Here is a 20,271-nt window from a genome sequence, read left to right as displayed (position 1 = left end):
AGATCTATCCTGAAGTACAACCCTGTCAGTGATAGGATAATATCCATACGCCTACAAGGAAGACCAGTTAATAAGACTATTATTCAAATTTACGCATGAACCACTAAGGCCAAAGATGAAGAAATAGAAGACTTTTATTAGCTGCTGCAGTCTGAAATTGACTGAATATGCAATTAAGATGCATTGATAATTACTGGTGATTGGAATGCAAAAGTTGGAAACAATGAAGAAGGATCAGTAGTTGGAAAATATGGCCTTGGTGATAGAAACAATGCCGGAGACTGAATGATAGAATTTTGCAAGACTGACTTCTTCATTGTAAATACCTTCTTTCACCAACATAAACAGTGACTGTACACATGGACCTCGCCAGATGGAACACACAGAAATCAAATTGACTACATCTGTAGAAAGAGAAGATGGAAAAGCTCAATATCATCAGTCAGAACAAGGCCAGGGGCCCACTGCGGAACAGACCATCAATTGCTCATATGCAAGTTCAGGTTGAAACTGAAGAAAATCAGAGCAAGTTCATGAGAGCCAAAATATGACTTGAGTATATCCCACCTTAATTTAGAGACCAATTCAAGAACAGATTTGATTCATTGAACACTAGTGACCAAAGACCAGACGAGTTATGGAATGACATCGAGGACATCATCCATGAAGACAGCAAGAGGTCACAGAAAAGACAGGCAAGAAAGAAAAGACCAAGACGAATGTCAGAGGAGACTCTGAAACTTGCTCTTGAGCGTAGAGCAGCTAAAGCAAAAGGAAGAACTGATGAAGTAAAAGAACTGAACAGAAGATTTCAAAGGGCCTCTCGAGAAGGCAAAGTAAACTATTGTAACGACATGTGCAAAGAGCTGGAGATGGAAAACCAAAAGGGAAGAACGCACTCGGAGTTTCTCAAGCTGAAAGATCTGAAGAAAAAATTCAAGCCTCGAGTTGCAATAGTGAAGCATTCCATGGGGAAAATATTAAATGATGCAGGAAGCATCAAAAGAAGATGGAAGGAATACACAGAGTCATTATACCAAAAAGCATTAGTCAATGTTCAACCATTTCAAGAGATGGCATATGATCAGGAACTGATGGTACTGAAGGAAGAAGTCCAAGCTGCTCTGAAGGCATTGGTGAAAAACAAGGGTCCAGGAATTGATGGAATATCAATTGAGATGTTTCAACAAACAGATGCAGCACTGGAGGTGCTCACTCGTCTATGCCAAGAAATATGGAAGACAGCTTCCTGGCCAACTGACTGGAAGAGATCCATATTTATGCCTATTCCCAAGAAAGGTGATCCAAACGAATGTGGAAATTATAGAACAATATCATTAATACTACACTCAAGCAAAATTCTGCTGAAGATCATTCAAAAATGACTGCAACAGTATATCAACAGGGAACTGCAAGAAATTCAGGCCGGTTTCAGAAGAGGACATGGAACCAGGGATATCATTGCTGATGTCAGATGGATCCTGGCTGAAAGCAGAGAATACAGAAGGATGTCTACCTTTGTTTTATTGACTATGCAAAGGCATTTGACTGTGCAGATCATAACAAACTATGGATAACATTGCGAAGAATGGGAATTCCAGAACACTTAATTGTGCTCATGAAGAAACTTTACATAGATCAAGAGGCAGTTGTTCGGGCAGAACAAGCGGATACTGATTGGTTCAAAGTTAGGAAAGGTGTGCGTCACGGTTGTGTTCTTTCACCATACCTATTTAATCTGTATGCTGAACAAATAATATGAGAAGGTGGACTATATGAAGAAGAACGGGGCATCAGGATTGGAGGAAGACTCATTAACAATCTGCGTTATGCAGATGACACAACCTTGCTTACTGAAAGTGAAAAGGCCTTGAAACACTTAATAATGGAGATCAAAGACCACAGTCTTCAGTATGAACTGCACCTCAACATAAAGAAAACAAAAGTCCTCACAAATGGACCAATGAGCAACATCATGATAAATGGAGAACAGATTGAAGTCTTCAAGGATTTCATTTTACTTGGATCCACAATCAACAGCCATAGAGGCAGCAGTCAAGAAATCAAAAGACACATTGCATTGGGTAAATCTGCTGCAAAGGACCTCTTCAAAGTGTTGAAGAGCAAAGATGTCACCTGAAGACTAAGGTGCGCCTGACCCAAACCGTGGTATTTTGAATTGCATCATATGCATGTGAAAGCTGGACAATGAATAAGGAAGACCGAAGAAGAATTGATGCCTTTGAATTGTGGTGTTGGTGAAGAATATTGAATATACCATGGACTGCCAAAAGAACGAACAAATCTGTCTTGGAGGAAGTGCAGCCAGAATGCTCCTTTGAGGCAAGGATGGTGAGACTGTGTCGTACATACTTTGGATATGTTGTCAGCAGGGATCAGTCCCTGGAGAAGGACATCACGCTTGGCAGAGGACAGGGTCAGCGGAAAAGAGCAAGATCCTCAACGAGGTGGATTGACACAGTGGCTGCAACAATGAGCTCAAGTGTAACAGCGATTGTAAGAATGGTGCAGGACCGGGCAGCGTTTTGTTCTGTGTGCATAGGGTCGCTAGGAGTCGGAACCGACTCGAGGGCACCTAACAACAACAACATTAGCTGCATCAAAAAATGAAAGATAAAAGATTACTAGAGTCAAATTGAATAAAATTGTGCAACACTCTATCTAAAAGTATACACCAGTATTAAGAACATAAACAGAGGATTAAGATATGTGAAAGTAGTCCTGGTGACGCAATGGTTAAGTGCTCAGCTACTAACCATAAGGTCAGCAGTTTGAATTCACTAGCAGCTCTGCAAAAGACCTGGCGAAATGCTCTCATAAAGATTACCGCCAAGGAAATCCTATGGGGCTGTTCTACTCTGCCCTATAGGGTTACTGTGAGCTGAATTGACTCAATACCTCACAACAACACAAGGCGTGTTAAGACATAACATTATAGAATAATTACTTACTCTTAAAAGGCAAGTATTAGAAATAGCCCAAATTTCCATGCACAGTAAAATGGGTTACAAAATGTTATATCCACATAATATAGCAGCAGAAATTAACAAACTACAGTTGACAGCAACAATATGGATGAGCTACAAAAATACCTTATGTGAGTGAAAGGAGACACAACAACAACAAAACTGTATTACTATATGATTTCATTCATGTAAAGTTGAAAAATAAGCAAAGCTAATCTATAATAATAAATGTCAGAATAGTGGTTTAGAGAGGAAAGTGACGTATTGAGAACAGACGCAGGGACCTGGATGCCTGCTCTAGGGGAAGGCTTTCTCTCTCTGTCGACTCTGAAGAAGATCATTGTCTCTTGAGCTTCTGCTCATGGGCAATCTTCACGTGGCTTGACATCTTTCTTTCCCCATTTCTGCTTCTTACTTGCTTGTTTAATTTCTTTTATATCTCAAAAGAGACTGACTTATGATATAACCTATGCTAATCATATCTCACGAACATAACAAAGACAACCCATTCCCAAATGGGATTACAACCACAGGCATAGATGTTAGAATTTACAACACATATTTTTGGGAGACACAATTCCATCCATAACATCTTCTATGTTATTTTGTTTTATTTTTGTGTTGTAGTGATTCTTTTTCAATTCCCATATTAGGTATATTTTCTCCCTTATTTTCTGAGAGACATTACTGAGAAATAACAATTGTTGTTATCAGTGAACCACATCCTGAACACACTTGCATATGTATGCAGATACACTCAAACACACACAAGTGAAAATTAAGAAAAAAAATTTTCTAACTCTTATTCCATTACTGGTACGTATATGTGAATTTTCAAATGCTTAAAAAAATTCTGAAGTTAGAAAAAAGTAATAATATCACTTAAACAGAAAAAAATTAGAATGTACAGTAGTGTAGCATATCATAGCATCTTCACATTTAAGCCACTAGGAAAAAAAGGAGATCGGTTGTTTAAAAAAATATTTTATACTATTAATCACTTATACCTCTATCCACTGACTGGAAACCCTGGTGGCATAGTGGGTAAGGGTTTGGCTGCTAACCAAAAGGTCATTAGTTAGAATCCACCAGGCACTTCTTAGAAACCCTATGGGGCAGTTCTACTCTGTCCTATAGGGTCGCTATGAGTCGGAATTGACTCAGTGGCAATGGGTTCGGTTTTGGTTTTTTATTCACAGATTATAAAGTTTAAACTTTAGGTACTGATCATTTCTAAAAATATATCATTCACTGTTTATTAGGTAATTTTCCTGACAATCTCTTTTTACTTCTAGAAACAAACGGAATATGTTGAAACTACAAAAAAGAAAAAAATTTAGAGCCTTTACCTATCTTTCTCAGTTCTTATTATAGAAGAATTTTTTTGTTCCTGGATTGAAGTTGCTACAGGAATGAAAGTAACTCAGTATGATTATAATTGTACAACCATAAATAAAATATGGCTTTTATTATGAATTTGTAGCAATTCCTTCAGTGGCTATACTAATACTGGTAAATATTAATATATTTTTTTTAACCAAGAAAACCTAATAGTAAAAGCCATTACAACCTAATATAAACAGCAGCAACAACCAAAACAACAGCTCTTCTATCAGATGCCAGATTACGGCTTAACCTTTTCTTCATTCATCAGTTATTTATAATGATTTTATTTGTCTGTTAAAACAAGGCCTCAGGATATTATATCAGATCTTTTTTTTGGCATTTACATGAAAGCAATCATAATATGTATATAATATCATTAATAATTTTTATTAACTTGGAATACCCCTTCCATAATAATTACACATTATCAGGATTTTTAAAAATATTATTAAGTTTAAGATAATAAATGTCCACATAAAAAAGAGAATGATTTGACATAATATTGTGAGTAGAGAGGTTTTCAGATTCTTATTCCATTAGCACAGTTTTCTTGTGTTTGTTTTCTCATAGACTTACCAGGAATATTGAGAACTGCTACGATAACCACTATGAACATTAATTTAAAAAAGATAATTCCCAGGATCTCAGCAATGAATCTCCATGGAGGCAGCGGAGAATCTACAGAGATAGAAATGGAGAAAATGTGGAAGATTTAAGACTGTTGGAGCCAATGGGCTGTATGTGATTGTGTATGAAAAAACCCATATACACGAAAACTCAGCAAATTCATGATACCACGAGAATACTCAGAATGATTAAGATAGTTGTCCCAGGAAACAAGAGTCACAACTGAGGTCATCTCATTTATTTTTTAAGAAAAAATCTTACAGATGTTACCTTCTCACAATCTTTCTGCCTGTTCAGCATATTCGAGAAGTGGGTGAGAGATTGTGCTTTGTCACATGTCATTTACCTGAATTCATTCTATGGATAATTTTATTTTACACACTAAAAAAAATTAAATAGCATATAATATTTTTTAAAGACCTAAATTTTTTTTAAAAACATGGGAAAATTCAGGATAAATGATTCATTTTCAAGATTTTTTATTTCATGATTTCACTTTAAGCTAGATTCATGAATAAACTTTACTGTTTGTATTTTTATGCACTTGTTTAATTATCTAAGGACAATAATTTGAGCCTTTTATAAAAAATCTAACACGTGTGAACTTTGTTATTGTCTCAAAATTATGTGCATGGATGTTTCAATTACCCGCTTTGAATTGATTGTGTATTTATACTAAAGTGTTCTCCTACTTTACTACATTTAAAATAGATCATTAAATGAGTTCAAGTAAAAACATATATAATAAAATTGCACTTACCTGATGTTAGCCTGATAGCCACGTTGTGCTTCTAAGGGGGAAGCTGTATGTCTATGATGACCAAAAGCCAGTGATGACTGGGATATTAACAGATGCTAAGAAAATGAATTCAAATTATCCTTTAGTTATCCTAAAAAGACATTTTAAAAATCTGCTTCCTTCAGACTGCTTTTGAGTATGTAAAGGAATCTGAAAATGGGAGAAAAAAAAAAAAACCACATTACTGAGCAAAGTTTCACTTAAGTTTTAACAGGAAATTATCACACTTTGAAAATTGTGAAGTAAATTTAACTCAACTCCTACCTCAAACAGAGACTTTTGGTTACTGTCAATAATAATATTTCATATAGATTATCTTATTTCAAAAGTTTGTCTTCGTGGAATAAATAGTTTTAGAGAAAGAAGACTTTGTCCAATGATGCAGTCAAGTTGTTTTCCTCTCAACTATCAATGCTGAAGCTTACGACATGTTAAAAATATCCTCATAACCATGAGCTTCTATAGGACTAGGTGGTTAAAACTTGAGCTTTTATGTGCATTATAATCATTACATATATTTATATGGCAATATTATGGCCATTTCTATTAAGGTACATAAATATTAAATATTAATTCAATAAAATTATTATCATAATTATCAAATATTGTTTTTACAGGTTACTCTGAGCAAGTGCAGCTTTTGCTACTTAATATTTGCTGGTACAAAACCATCCTTCTTCACAAATCTCTTTTATTTTTTTCACTGTTATAATCATGAAAAGTTGTACATTAAATTTTATTCATTTTATTAGCTAACTGTATCTTAAGAAATTCTTAAAAAGAAAGATCTCTTAAGATACAGTCAGTTAATTAGAATAAATAAATTTAAAGCAAATATTGAAATAATTATAACTACCTATTCCCTGGGAGGGAACTCTGATGGTGCAGTGGTTAAGAGCTACGGCTACTAACCAAAAGGTTGGCAGTACTATAGGGTCACTATGAGTAGCATCATCTTGACAGCAAGGGTTTTTTTTTTTGTTGTTGTTGTTGTTTTTTTTGGTATTCTATGAGAAGAGTTTACCCAGTGCCCTTGAGTCAATTCTGACTCCTAGTGACCCTACAGGACAGAGTAGAACTGTCCCATAGGGATTCCAAGGAGCAGCTGGTAGATTTGAACTGCCGACCTTTTGATTAGGAGCCAAGTCTTAACCACTGAGCCAATATAAATAAAATTAGTCAATATAAACCCAGCAAGGGATTGATTAAATAAACACTCACTATATTATTTATTTTGTTACTCATTAATTATGAAAAATAATTTTTGAACAGATTGGGTTCTTTTGAAAACAAGCTTAGGCAAAAAGGAAACACTTTATCTCAACTAAGAAAATATGGGAAAGGAAGAAATTTTGCAAGCCAAGAACTCCAGTGCCATAAAGACTTTTCTGAATTCTTATCTTTCTTGCACTCTGATTTATTTCAAGCTGGTTTTCTCAATGAGGTTGAATTCTAGACTTGTAGCAACCACAATTTTACAAATTCCCCATGATACTCTCTTAGAAATAATGAGCCTATTCCATTAGACAAGTGAGTGAAGTTCCAAGATAAGAATCTAATTATAGTGGCTTGGGAATTGTAACTATATCTGTCCTGTAAACTACATGGGATTTATGATTGGCATAACATATGTCACTTTACCCCTATATTACTGGAATATTAAGTGTAGAATGGGAAGTGAGGTTACTTAATAATGTGGAATCTCCTATTTGTAAAAATATGGAACCTATAGCTTGGTTGAGAGTGGTAGTAGGAGAATAATGATTTGAAGGAATGTTCTGTGTTATGAAAAAGAGAGACATTCTTAGAAACAGCTTAACAAATCACCACAATATTCTTCCCTGAGCTCTGCATCACATACTTTACTTTTGGCTGCTTCAGGAATCATCACAATAAAGCAAGATATTCTCATGCATCATCTGGTTTTATCAATATTAGTTTTCTCTGTAATACCAATAAATATTCTAACTAGTGTTTTTTGTTAACAACAGGAAGGTGAAGACGTTGAAAGAAACAATTATTAAAATCTGAACGAAAAAATCAACAACTCTCATTTAGAAAAAATATTGATAAAATGAAAAGTAAAGCCACAAACTGGGAAAAAAATATTAGTAAGACATCACAAAAGACTTATAGTTAGCATATATAAGAACTTTTACAACAAATAAAGGAAGACAGAAACCTGATGAAAAATGAACAAAATATTTGAATAGACACTTCACCATAGGAAATATATAAATGGCAAACGTTGTTGTTGTTAGGTGCTGTCAAGGTGGTTTCAACTCAAAGTGACCCTGTGTACAACAGAACAAAACACTGACTGGTCCATGTCCAAACTCATGATCATTGTTATGTTTGAGCCCATTGTTGCAGCCACTGTGGCAGTCCAACTCATTGAGGATTTTCTTCTTTTTCACTGACCCTCTCCTTTACCAAGCATGATGTCTTTCTCCAGGGACTGTTCCATCCTGACAGCATGTTCAAAGTATGTGAGATGAAGTCTCACCATCTGCACTTCTAAGGAGCACTCTGGCTGTACTTCATCCAAGATAGCTTTGTTTGTTCTTTTGGCAGTCCATGGTATATTCAATAAAAAAAAAAATTCTTCACCAATGCTGCAATTCAAAGGCACCAATTCTTTTGTCTTCCTTATTCATTGTTCCGTTTTCACATGCATATGAGGTATTTGAAAACACCACAGCTTGGGTCAGGCACTCCTTAGTCCTTACAGTGATGCCTTTTACTTTTTAACACTTTCTTGAGTTCTTTTGCAGCATATTTGCCCAGTGTGATGCGTCCTTTGATTTCTTGACTCTTGTTTCCATGGGCATTGATGTGGACACAAGTAAAATGAAATCCTTGACAACTTCAATATTTTCTCCATTTATCACGATTTTGCTTATTGTGAGGATTTTGGTTTTCTTTATGTTGAGGTATAACCCATACTGAAGGATGTAGTCTTCAACCTCATCAGCAAGTGCTTCAAGACCTCTTCACTTTCAGAAATTATGATAATCTTTCCCTTATAAGATTGCTGTAAGAGTTAAATAACTGAATTTGGTTAGAATATAAACTGTGTTTGCCACATAGCAAGGTATTGGTAAAAGTTCTTAAAATAGGAAAGAATCTCCAAGACCAATAAATCGATTGGCCTCTATTTACCTGGAACACCAGTAGTAGGAGACCCAGGACTTGGAGAATGAAATGGACCACATATTTAATTGCCTCTATAAATATTACCTCCGGTACCATGAGACCAAAAGGAATGAATGGTGCCTGGCTACCATTATTGAATGTTTTGATCAAGGATCCAACAGATAAATCCTGATCAAAAGGAGGAAAATCATGGAACAGAACTTTAAACTCACATGGAAACCAGACTGCTAACTAGATTCATTGAGACTGTGGGAACGCTGGAAACAAATGCCTGAAAACAATCTTGAAACCTTGAACCAAAAGTATCCCATGAAGCCATTGTTAAACTAAACAACAGTTTAGCCTAAGTAATTAATAAAAAAGTTTGTCTTGAGCATGGCACTCTTATAAAGAATTATCTATATGAGCTTAATCTGACAACAGTCAATCTAAAGGACAAATGAGAACTTTAAGGGGCAGAGAGCCTAAATTAATGGTGATGAAACAATAAGGGGAGAGGTAGTGAGAATTGTGGCACAATGTGAAGGTATGTAAGCAACGTTACTGAACTATGCACGTACAAGCTGAGAATGGATGTATGTTTGGTTGTGTGTATTGTTACCAAAAATAGATAAAATGTGTTTTTAAAAAGGAAACATTTTCAAAAAGACACACTTAAAAGGAAATCATTTCTTCATATATAATTTTGCGGAGAATATTATTTCCATGTGAGATTATAAGAGAAATAGGCTTTTAGGTATTTACATTACTCATAAAGAAAATGGAACTCCCTATAGAGTAGAATTAATCAAAATATATTTGAATACTTTTTACAAGTTAAACGACTTAGAAATTATTGTCAGGCAGATCCCAACTCACAGTAACCTATGTGACACAGTCAAACTGCCCTACAGGGTTTCTTAGACTGTAATATTTATGAGAGCAGATCACCAGGTTTTTTCTCCCCTGGAGGGGCTAGTGGGTTGGAACCACTGACCTTTCAGTTAACACTTAAGAGCTTAACCATTGTACCACCAGGGCTCCATTAGAAGTGATTAGGGGTTTCTTGTCAAGGAAGAATGCATTTGGATAAGTTACCATACAGATATTGGCCCTCACGAGAAGTTGTGACTACCTAAGGCTACTAAGAAAAAAAATCTAGGAGGCGGGGCCAAGATGGCAGAGTAGTCAGATGCTTCCAGTGATCCCTCTAACAACAAAGACCAAAAAAAAACCCAAATGACACGATTATATATATGACAAACTGGAAACCCTAATCATGAAAGAAAAAGTTAGAAAATTGGGGTAGGGAGAGTAGTTCAGAAGCTGTAAGGGGTTCAGAAGCTGTGAGGAGTTGCCGGTCCTGACCCGGCAACAACTGGTACTCCCCAAGTGCAATCCACTGGAGCAAATGTGACAGGCCTGCTGGTAGCTTTCAGGATGCAGTTTCCTCAGGGAGAAACAGTGAGCTGCACAGTCTACTCACACCACTGGAAACAGGGGAGAGCAGGGCTCTTTGCAAAAGCTAAGTACTTGTGTTTTTTTTTACCGTGTCCCCAGGCCCCAAGCCAGCTTCAGTGGCTGTCGGTATCTCCAGGCCTACTATAGATCCTGCTGCATGCCCTTAGCCATTCTCCCAGCCTTGGAGAAAGAATAAATTAACAGTCAGGGGGAAAGATAATCTGCCAGCTCCAGGAAGCTGGGAAGCTCAAGGCAGAAGCAGCACCTATCCAGGCACAAAGAGTCTGCAGGCTTTGAATACCTTTCACCCCTGCATGGACCTGTAGGGGCCCATTTCAGGAGGTTAGGCCGTTGTTGGCAGACTGCAATGGTATAAGTGCTTGAGATCTGACTTGAACTGTTTCAGCTGTGTGGTGGAGAGGTGACTTTTTGATGTTTCGCACTGCTTTGCCTGTTAAAAAGGGTCCTCGCCTACCCACATCAGGGTCTTAAGGACTAGCGGATCCACCCACGTAACCTAGCCACCTGTGACAAGAGTCCAAGGATAAGTGAGGCTTCCCAGTTCCTACAACCAAAAGCATTGAGTGCCTGTGGTCTGGCTGCAGAACCGATCCACCTGTGCAGTCTAGGACACAAGGATGCACTTTCCTCACAGACATTCGAGGGATGGTCGTCAGCTCCCTGCCTTGTTCAGTGCATGACCCCCTGCTGCAACCAGAAACCTGTGAATACTCCAATCACCCCTGTCACTCTAAGACTGTAGGACAGAGCTTGTATCACACACCGGATGACCAACTACCTGGATACCGGAGCTGAATCCATACAAGAAAAGTGAAAGGACTCCTAGGCTCATATACCTGGTAACTCTAGCCACCTGGTGACAATAGAGCTTCAAAGGCACAAACAATCAAGCTAGCTCACTTGAGCAGCCTATTTGAGCACATCAAAACAAAACAAAGCAAGAAGCTAGGACACAGTAAGCAAATACAAATTAATACAATAACTTACAGATAGCTTGGAGAAAAGAGTCAATATCAAATCACATAAAGAAGCAGACAATGATCACTTCAACAAGCCCTCAAAACAAAGAATAAAGGAATCTTCTGGAAGAATATGTTTTCCTGGAATTGCCAGACGTATAATACAAAAGATTAACATACAGAACTCTTCAAGAGATCAGGAAGGAGATCAAGCAAAATGCAGACCAAGCCGAGGAACAAAGATAAAGCAGTGCAAGAAATTATAAATGTTATCCAAGAACATAATGAAAAATTTAATAGGCTGTAAGAATCCACACAGAGACAACAATCAGAAATTCGGAAGATTAACAATAAAATTACAGAATTAGGCAACTCAAAAGACAGTCAGAGGAGTAGAATTGAGGAAATGGAAGGCAGAATTAGTGAGAATGAAGATAAAACACCTGGCACCAATATATTCCAAGAAAAATCAGATAAAAGAATTCCAAAAAACAAAGCATCTTCTCTGACCATAAAGCCCTAAAAGTATAAATTAATAACAGAAAAAGCAGGGAAAAGAAATCAAACACTTGGAAACTGAACAATACCCTCTTCAGAAATGACTGAGTTATAGAAGAAATTGAGGATGGGATAAATAAAGTCATCAAATCCATTGAAAATCAAAACAATTCATACCAGCACCTCTGGGACACAGCTAAAGCAGTGCCCAGAAGTCAATTTATATCAATAAATGCACACATCCGAAAAGAAGAAAAGGGCAAAATCAAAGAATTATCACTACAACTTCAAAAAATAGAAAGAGAGCAACAAAAGAAACTCTCAGAAACAAAAAGAAAGTAAATAATAAAAATTAGAGCAGAATTAAATGAAATAGAGAACAGGAAGACACTTGAAAGAGTTAACAAGACCAAAAACTGGTTCTTTGAAAATAACAAAAGAAAAGCAGGAGAGGAAGTAGAAAACCTGAATAAGAAATGAAATGGGCAATACTACAACAGACCCAACTGAAATTAAAAGAATCATATAAGATTACTATGAAAAATTGTACACTAACAAATTTGAAAATCTAGAAGACATGGATGAATTTCTAGAAACTCACTACCTACCTAAACTAACACAGACAGAGGTAGAAACACTAAATAAACCCATAACAAAAGAAGAGATTGAAAAGGTAATTTAAAAACTCCCAACAACAATAAAAAAAAACCCTGGCCTTGATGGCTTCACTGAAGAGTTCTATCGAACTTTCAGAAAAGAGTTAACACTACTAAAGATATTTCAGAGCATAGAGAAGGATGGAATACTCCCAAATTAACTCTATGAAGCCAGCCATATCCCTGACACCAAAAAAAAAAAAAAAAAAGAAAAGAAAAGAAAATTTCAGACCTATATCCCTCTTAAACTTAGATGCAAAAATCCTCAACAAAATTCTAACCAATAGAATTCAAAAACATATATATATATAAAAAATTCACTGTGACCAAATATTCATACCAGATATGCAGTGATGTTTCAACATTAGAAAAACAATTAATGTAATCCATCATATAAACAAAACAAAAGACAAGAACCAGATGAACCTATCAATTGATGCAGAAAAGGCATTCGACAAAGCCCAATGCCAATTCATGATAAAAACCCTCAGCAAAATAGGAATAGAAGGAAAATCTCTCAACATAGTAAAGGTCCTTTATGCAAAGACAACAGGAAACATCATTCTAAATGGAGAGAGCCTGAAAGCATTCCCCTTGAGAACAGGAACCAGACAAGGATGCCTTTTATCATCACTTTTACTCAACATTGCGCTGGAGGTCCTAGCCAGAGCAATTGCACTAGATAAAGAAATAAAGAGCATCCAAATTGGTAAGGTAGAAGTAGATGTAACTACTTGCAGATGACAAGATATTATACAAAGAAAACCCTAAAGAATCCACTAGAAAACTATGGAAACTAATAGAAGAGTTCAGCAGAATATCAGGATACAAGATAAACATATAAAAATCAGTTGGATTCCTCTACACCAACAAAGAGAACATCGAAGAGGAAATCACCAAATTAATACCCTTTACAGTAGCCCCCAAGAAGATAAAATAATTGGAATAAGTCCAACCAGAGACATAAAAGACCTACACAAAGAAAAGTACAAGACATTACTACAAGAAACCAAAAGAGACCTACATATGTGGAAAAACATACTTTGTTCATGGATAGGAAGAATCAACATTGTAAAAATGTCTATTCTACCCAAACCAATCTATAAAAACAATGCAATACTGATCCAAATTCCAAAGACAATTTTTAATGAGATACAGAAACAAATCACCAACTTCATATGGAAGTGAAAGAGGACCCAGATAAGTAAAGTATTACTGAAAAAGAACAAAGTGTGAGGCCTCACACTACTTGATTTTAGAACATATTATACTGACCCAAGCTATGATATTTTCAATCTCATCATATGCATGTGAAAGCCGGAAAATGAATAAGAAAGACTGAAGAAGAATTGACGAATTTGAATTGTGGTGTTGGTGAAAAATATTGAATATACCACGGACTGCCAAAAGAATGAACAAATCTGTCTTAGAAGAAATACAACCAGAATGTTCCTTAGAAGCAAGGATGTCTCTGGAGAAGGACATCATGCTTGGCAAAGCACGGGGTCCGTAGAAAAGAGGAAGACCCTCAAGAGGTGGATTGACACAGTGGCTGCAACAATGAGTTCAAGCATAACAACGATTGTGAGGATGGTGCAGGACTGGGCAGTGTTTCGTTCTCTTGTGCATAGGGTTGATATGAGTCAGAATCGACTCGATGACACCTAACAAAAACAACAATATACTGCCACAGTAGACAAAACCGCCTGGTACTGGTACAACAACAGACACATAGACCAATGGAACAGAACTGAGAATCCAGACATAAATCCATCCACATACCAGCAGCTGATATTTCACAAAAGCCAAAAGTCAGTTAAATGGGGAAAAGACAGTCTCTTTAACAAATGGTGCTGGCATAACTGTACATCCATCAGCAAAAGAATAAAACAAGACCCGTAACTCATACCATGCACAAAAACAAACTCAAAATGCATCAAAGTCCTAAATAAAAAATCTAAAATTATAAAGCTCATAGAAGAAAAAATAGATACAATGCTAAGAGCCCTAATACATGGCATAAACAGTATACCAAACATTACTAATAATGCACAAACAGCAAAAGAGAAAACAGATGACTCGGATCTCCTAAAAATCAAACACCTATGCTCAGCGAAAGACTTCACCAAAAGACTAAAAACATTACCCACAAAATAGGAAAAACTTTTTAGCTATAACATTCCCAATCAGTGTCTGATCTCTAAAATCTACATGATACTGCAAACACTCAACAACAAAAACACAAATAACCCATATACAAATGGGCAAAGGACAGGAACAGGCACTTCACCAAAGAAGACATTCAGGTAGCTAACACATAGATGAGGGAATGCTCATGATCATTAGAGAAATGCAAATCAAAAATACAATGAGATGCCATCTCATTCCAACATGGCTGGCATTAGCTCAAAAACCACAAAATAATAAATGTTAGAGAGGTTGTGGAGAGACTGGAACACTTATACATTGCTAGTGGTAATGTAAAATGGTACAACCACTTTGGAAATCAATGTTTGGCTTCCTTAAAAAAATAGAAATAGAACTACCATACAATCCAGCAATCCCACTGCTTGGAATATTTTCTTGAGAAATAAGAGCCTTTACACGAACAGATATATGCAAACCCAAGTTCTTGCAGCACTGTTTACAATAGCAAAAAGATGGAAGCAACCAAGGTGTCCATCAATGGATGAATGCATAAATGAATTATGGTATATTCACACAGTGGAATACTATGCATCGATAAAGAACAAGGATGAACCTGTGAAACATTTCATAAGATGGAGGAAACTGGAAGGCATTAAAAAAAAAAACATTATGCTGAGTGAAATTAATTCTAAAAGGACAAATGTATGAGAACACCATTATAAGAACGCAAGAAATAGTATAAAGAGAGAAGAAATTATTCTTCGATGGTAAAGGGCATGGGGAGGGAGGATGGGAGAGGAATATTCACTAATTAGACAGTAGACAAGAAGTATTTTAGCTGAAGGAAAAGACAGCATACAATACAGGAGAGGTCAGCACAACTGGACTAAACCAATAGCAAAGAAGTTTCCTGAATAAACTGAATGCTTTGAAGGCCAGAGTAGCAGGGGTGGGGATCTGAGGACTATGGTTTCATGGGGCATCTAGGTCAACTGACATAATAAAATCTATTAAGAAAACATTCTGCATCCCGCTTTGGTGAGTGGCATCTGGGGTCTTAAACGCTAGCAAGCAGCCATCTAAGATGCATCAATTGGTCTCAACCCACCTGCAGAAAAGGAGAATGAAGAACACCAAAGTCACAAGGTAATTAATGAGCCAAAGAGACAAAAAGGCCCACATACATCAGAGACTACATCATGCTGAGACCAGAAGAAATAGATGGTGCCTGGCTACAGCTGATGACTGTCCTCACAGGAAACACAATAGAGAATTCCTGATGGAGCAGGAAAGCAGTGGGATGCAGACTTCAAATTCTCCTAAAAAGACCAGAGAAATGGTGTTGCATTCATTGTTAAAAAGAACAATTCAAGATCTATCCTGAAGGACAACGCTGTCAATCATAGGATAATATCCATACGCCGACTAGGAAGACCAGTTAATACAACTATTATTCAAAGTGACGCACGAACCACTAAGGCCAAAGATGCAGAAATGGTCAACTTTACTAATTTCTGCAGTCTGAAGTTGATCAAACATGCAATCAGGATGCACTGATAATTACTGGTAATTGGACTGTGAAAGTTGGAAACAAAAAAGGATTGGTAGTTGGAAGATATGGTCTTGGCGATAAAAACGATGCTAGAGATCGCATGATTGAATTTTGCAAGACCAATAACTTCTTAATTGCAAATACCTTTTTTAACTAACATAAATGGCCACAATGCACACGGACCTCACCAGATGGAATACTGAGGAATCAAATCATCTACAACTGTGGAAAGAGAAGGTGGAAAAGCTCAATATTATCAGTCTGAACAAGGCCAGGGGTCAACGGTGTATCAGAGCATCAATCACCCATATGCAAGTTTAAGTTGAAACTGAAGAAAATTAGAACAAGTCCAGGAGAGCCAAAGTACGACCTTGAATATATCCCACCTGAATTTAGAGACCATCTAAAGAGTAAATTTGACGCGTTGAATACTAATGACTGAAGACCAGGTGAGTAGTGGGATGACATCAAGGATATCATATATATGAAGAAAGCAAGTGGTTTTTAAAAAAACAGGAGAGAAAGAAAAGACCTAAATAGATGTCAGAAGAGACTCTGAAACTTGCTCTTGAACGTCAAGTAGCTAAAGCAAAAGGAAAAAATGATGAATTAAAAGAGCTGAATGGGAGATTTCAAAGGGTGGCTCAAAAGACAAAGTAAAATACTATGATGACATGTGCAAAGACCTGGAGAAAGAAAACCAAAAGAGAAGAACACACTCAACATTTCTCAAGCTGAAAGAAGTGAAGAAAAAATTCAAGCCTTGAGTTGCAACAGTGAAGAATTTTATGGGCAAAATTCTTAACAACGCAGGAAGCATCAAAAGAAGATGGAAGGCATACACAGAGAAACTATACCAAAAATAATTGGTTAAACTTCAACCATTTCAGAAACTAACATATGATCCGGAACTGATGGTATTGAAGGAAGAAGTCCAAGCTGCACTGAAGGCATTGGCAAAAAACAAGGCTCTGGGAATTGACGGAATACCAACTGAGAGATTTTCAACAAATGGATGCAGGGATGGAAGTGCTCACTCGTCTATGCCGAGAAATTTGGCCAAGTGACTGGAAGAGAACCATATTTATGCCTATTCCCAAGAAAGGTGATCCAACTGAAAGTGGAAATTATTGAACAATATCATTAATATCTCTTGCAAGCTAAATTTTGCTGAAGATCATTCAAAAGCAGCTGCAGCAGTGTACCCACGGGGAACTGCCAGAAATTCAAGTCAGATTTAGAGGAGGATGTGGAACTAGGGATATTATTGCTGATGTCAGATGGATCCTGGTTGAAAGCAGAGAATACCAGAAAGATGTTTACCTGTGTTTTATTGACTATGCTAAGACATTCAACTGTGTGGATCACAACAAATTATGGATAACAGTGTGAATAATGGGAATTCCAGAATACTTAATTGTGCTCATGAGAAATCTGTACATGGATCACAAGGCTTTTGTTTGAACAGAACAAAGGGATATTGCATGGTTTAATGTCAGGAAAGATGTGTGTCAGGTTTGTATCTTAAAAAAAAAAAAAAATTTTTTTTTTTTTATTCCATCTGTATGCTGAGCAAATAATCCAAGAAACTGGACTGTATGGAGAAGAATAGGGCATCAGGATTGGAGGAAGACTCATTAACAACTTTTGTTATGCAGATGACACAACCTTGCTTGCTGAAAGTGAGGAGGACTTGAGCACTTACTGATGAAGATCAAAGACCACAGCCTTCAGTATGGATTACACTCAACATAAAGAAAACAAAAAACCTCACATGTGGACCAATAAGCAACATCATGATAAATGGAGAAAAGACTGAGTTTGTCAGGGATTTCATTTTACTTCGATCCACAATCAACACCCATGGAAGCAGCAGTCAAAAAATCAAAAGACGCATTGCATTGGGCAAATCGACTGCAAGAGACCTCTTCAAAGTGTTCAAAAGCAAAGATGTCACCTTGAGGACTAAGGCGTGTCTGCCCAAGCCATGGTGTTTTCAATTGCTTTATATGCATGCAAAAGCTGGACAAGGAATAAGAAGACCAAAGAAGAGCTGACATCTTTGAATTGTGGTGTTGGTGAAGAATATTGACTATACCATGGACTCCCAAAAGAATGAACAAATCTGTCTTGGAAAAAGTACGTTCAGAATGCTCCTTGGAAACAAGGGTGGTGAGACTTCGTCTCATATACTTTGGATTTGTTGTCAGGAGGCATCAGTCCCTGGAGAATGACTTCATACTTAGTAAAGTAGAGGGCCAGAGAAAAAGAGGAAGACCCTCAACGAGATGGATTGACACAGTGGCTGTAACAATGGGCTCAATCATAGCAACAATTGTGAGGGTGGTGCACGACTGGGCAATGTTTTGTTCTGTTGTGCATAGGGTCGCTATGAGTCAGAATGGGCTTGAAGGCACCTAACAATAACCATTCAACACTGAAGGGCCCCTGGGTGGCACAAACAGTTTGTGCTCTGCTACTAACCATAGTGTTGGTGGTTTGAAGCCGCCCAGCACCACCACAGAAGAAAGGCCTGGCAATATGCTTCCATAAAGATTATAGCCAAGAAAACCCTGTGGATCTCAGTTCTACTCTATAACACATGGGGTCACCATGAGTCGAAATCAACACATCTACAATGGTTTTTTTTTAATTTTATTTTGTATTCGATATTGTACTGGAAGTTCTAGGCAGAGCAATCAAAAAAAAAAAAAGACACAAAAGCAAGAGCATACTGGAAAGAAAGAAGTAAAACTGTCTCTATTCGTCGATACCCCCAAAAAACCAAACCCACTGCCGTTGAGTTGATTCCAACTCATAGTGACTCTATATGGCAGAGTAGAGCTGCCACGTACAGTTTCCAGCGAGCACCTGGTGGATTTGAATTGCTGACCTTTTGGTTAGCAGCTGTAGCACTTAACCACCATGCCACCAGGGTTACCATTTGTCAATAACATGGCCCCTTATATAACCAAAAAAATAACCCTGTTCCATAAAGTTGATTCCAACTCATAATGACCCTATAGGATGGAATAGAACTGCCCCATAGGGTTTCCAAGGAGTGCCTGGTAGAATCGAACTGCCAACCTTTTGATTAGCAGCCTTAGCTCTTAACCACTGTGCAACCAGGAAGCCTTGGTGGTGCAGTGATTAAATCACTATATTTAGCAAAGCTGAAGGATTCGAGATCAACACATAAAAATCAGTTGTGATTTTTTTTTTTTTTTTTACAGTAGTGGATTTCCACATGCAAAAGAATTGGGATGTAGCCCCTACCTCACACCATATAAAAATTATCTCAAAATGGGTCAACAACCACCATGTAAGAGTTAAAACCATATAAATCCTGGAAGAAAAAATAGGGAAAAGCCTTCAGGAACATTGATTTGACAATTGTTTCCTTGTATGTTACGAAATGCATGAAAAACAAAAGAAAAATAGGTAAGTTGAACTTCAGCAAAATTAAAAACCTTTGTGCATCGAAGGACATTGTCAAGACAGGGAATAGTCAACCTAGAGAATGGGAGAAAATGTTTGCAAATCATATGTACAGTAAAGGTTTAATATGCAGAATATACAAAGAACTACAACTGAACTACAAACAACCTAACTAAAAAGTGGGCAAAAATGCATTTCTCCAAAGATATATAAGCACATGAAAAAATGCTTAGCATGATTAGTAATCAGGGGAATGCAAATCAAAACCATATTAAGACATCACTTCACACCCACTAGGTTATTATTAAATGTCTGAAAAAAAAAAAAAAAGGAAAATAACAGCCGTTGGTGAAGATGTGGTGAAATTGGAACCCTCATGTATCACCAGTTGGGACATAAAATCGAGCAGCTGCTGTTGTTTTGTGGATCCTCAAAATGTAAGCACAAAAAATACCATATGACTCAACAATTCTACCCAAAAGAATGAAAAACAGGGACTTAGGTACTTGTACACCAATGTTTACAGCGGCATTACTCACAAGAGCCAAAAAAGTAGAAACAACCAAGTGTCTGTCAGAGATAAATGGGCAAACAAAACGTGGTA

At 37.0% G+C, this 20,271-nt stretch overlaps 1 protein-coding gene across 2 annotated transcripts in view; it reads right to left on the bottom strand.

The window, feature by feature from the left end:
- Nucleotides 1-20,271, bottom strand: part of LOC111749144 (NKG2-A/NKG2-B type II integral membrane protein-like) — a 74,500-nt gene that overhangs the window by 24,838 nt on the left and 29,391 nt on the right. For both annotated transcript variants that reach the window (XM_064284598.1, XM_064284599.1), the window contains exons 4-5: nucleotides 5,761-5,949; nucleotides 4,950-5,051 (exon numbers count right to left, since the gene is read on the bottom strand). In XM_064284598.1, the coding sequence (XP_064140668.1) occupies nucleotides 4,950-4,989 (40 nt within the window). In that variant the 5' untranslated portion in view covers nucleotides 4,990-5,051; nucleotides 5,761-5,949. The remainder of the gene's footprint in view (nucleotides 1-4,949; nucleotides 5,052-5,760; nucleotides 5,950-20,271) is intronic.

This window comes from Loxodonta africana, chromosome 4 (assembly GCF_030014295.1).
Source record: "Loxodonta africana isolate mLoxAfr1 chromosome 4, mLoxAfr1.hap2, whole genome shotgun sequence".
NCBI lineage: Eukaryota > Metazoa > Chordata > Mammalia > Proboscidea > Elephantidae > Loxodonta > Loxodonta africana.
This window is presented reverse-complemented; position numbering and strand designations above follow the sequence as displayed.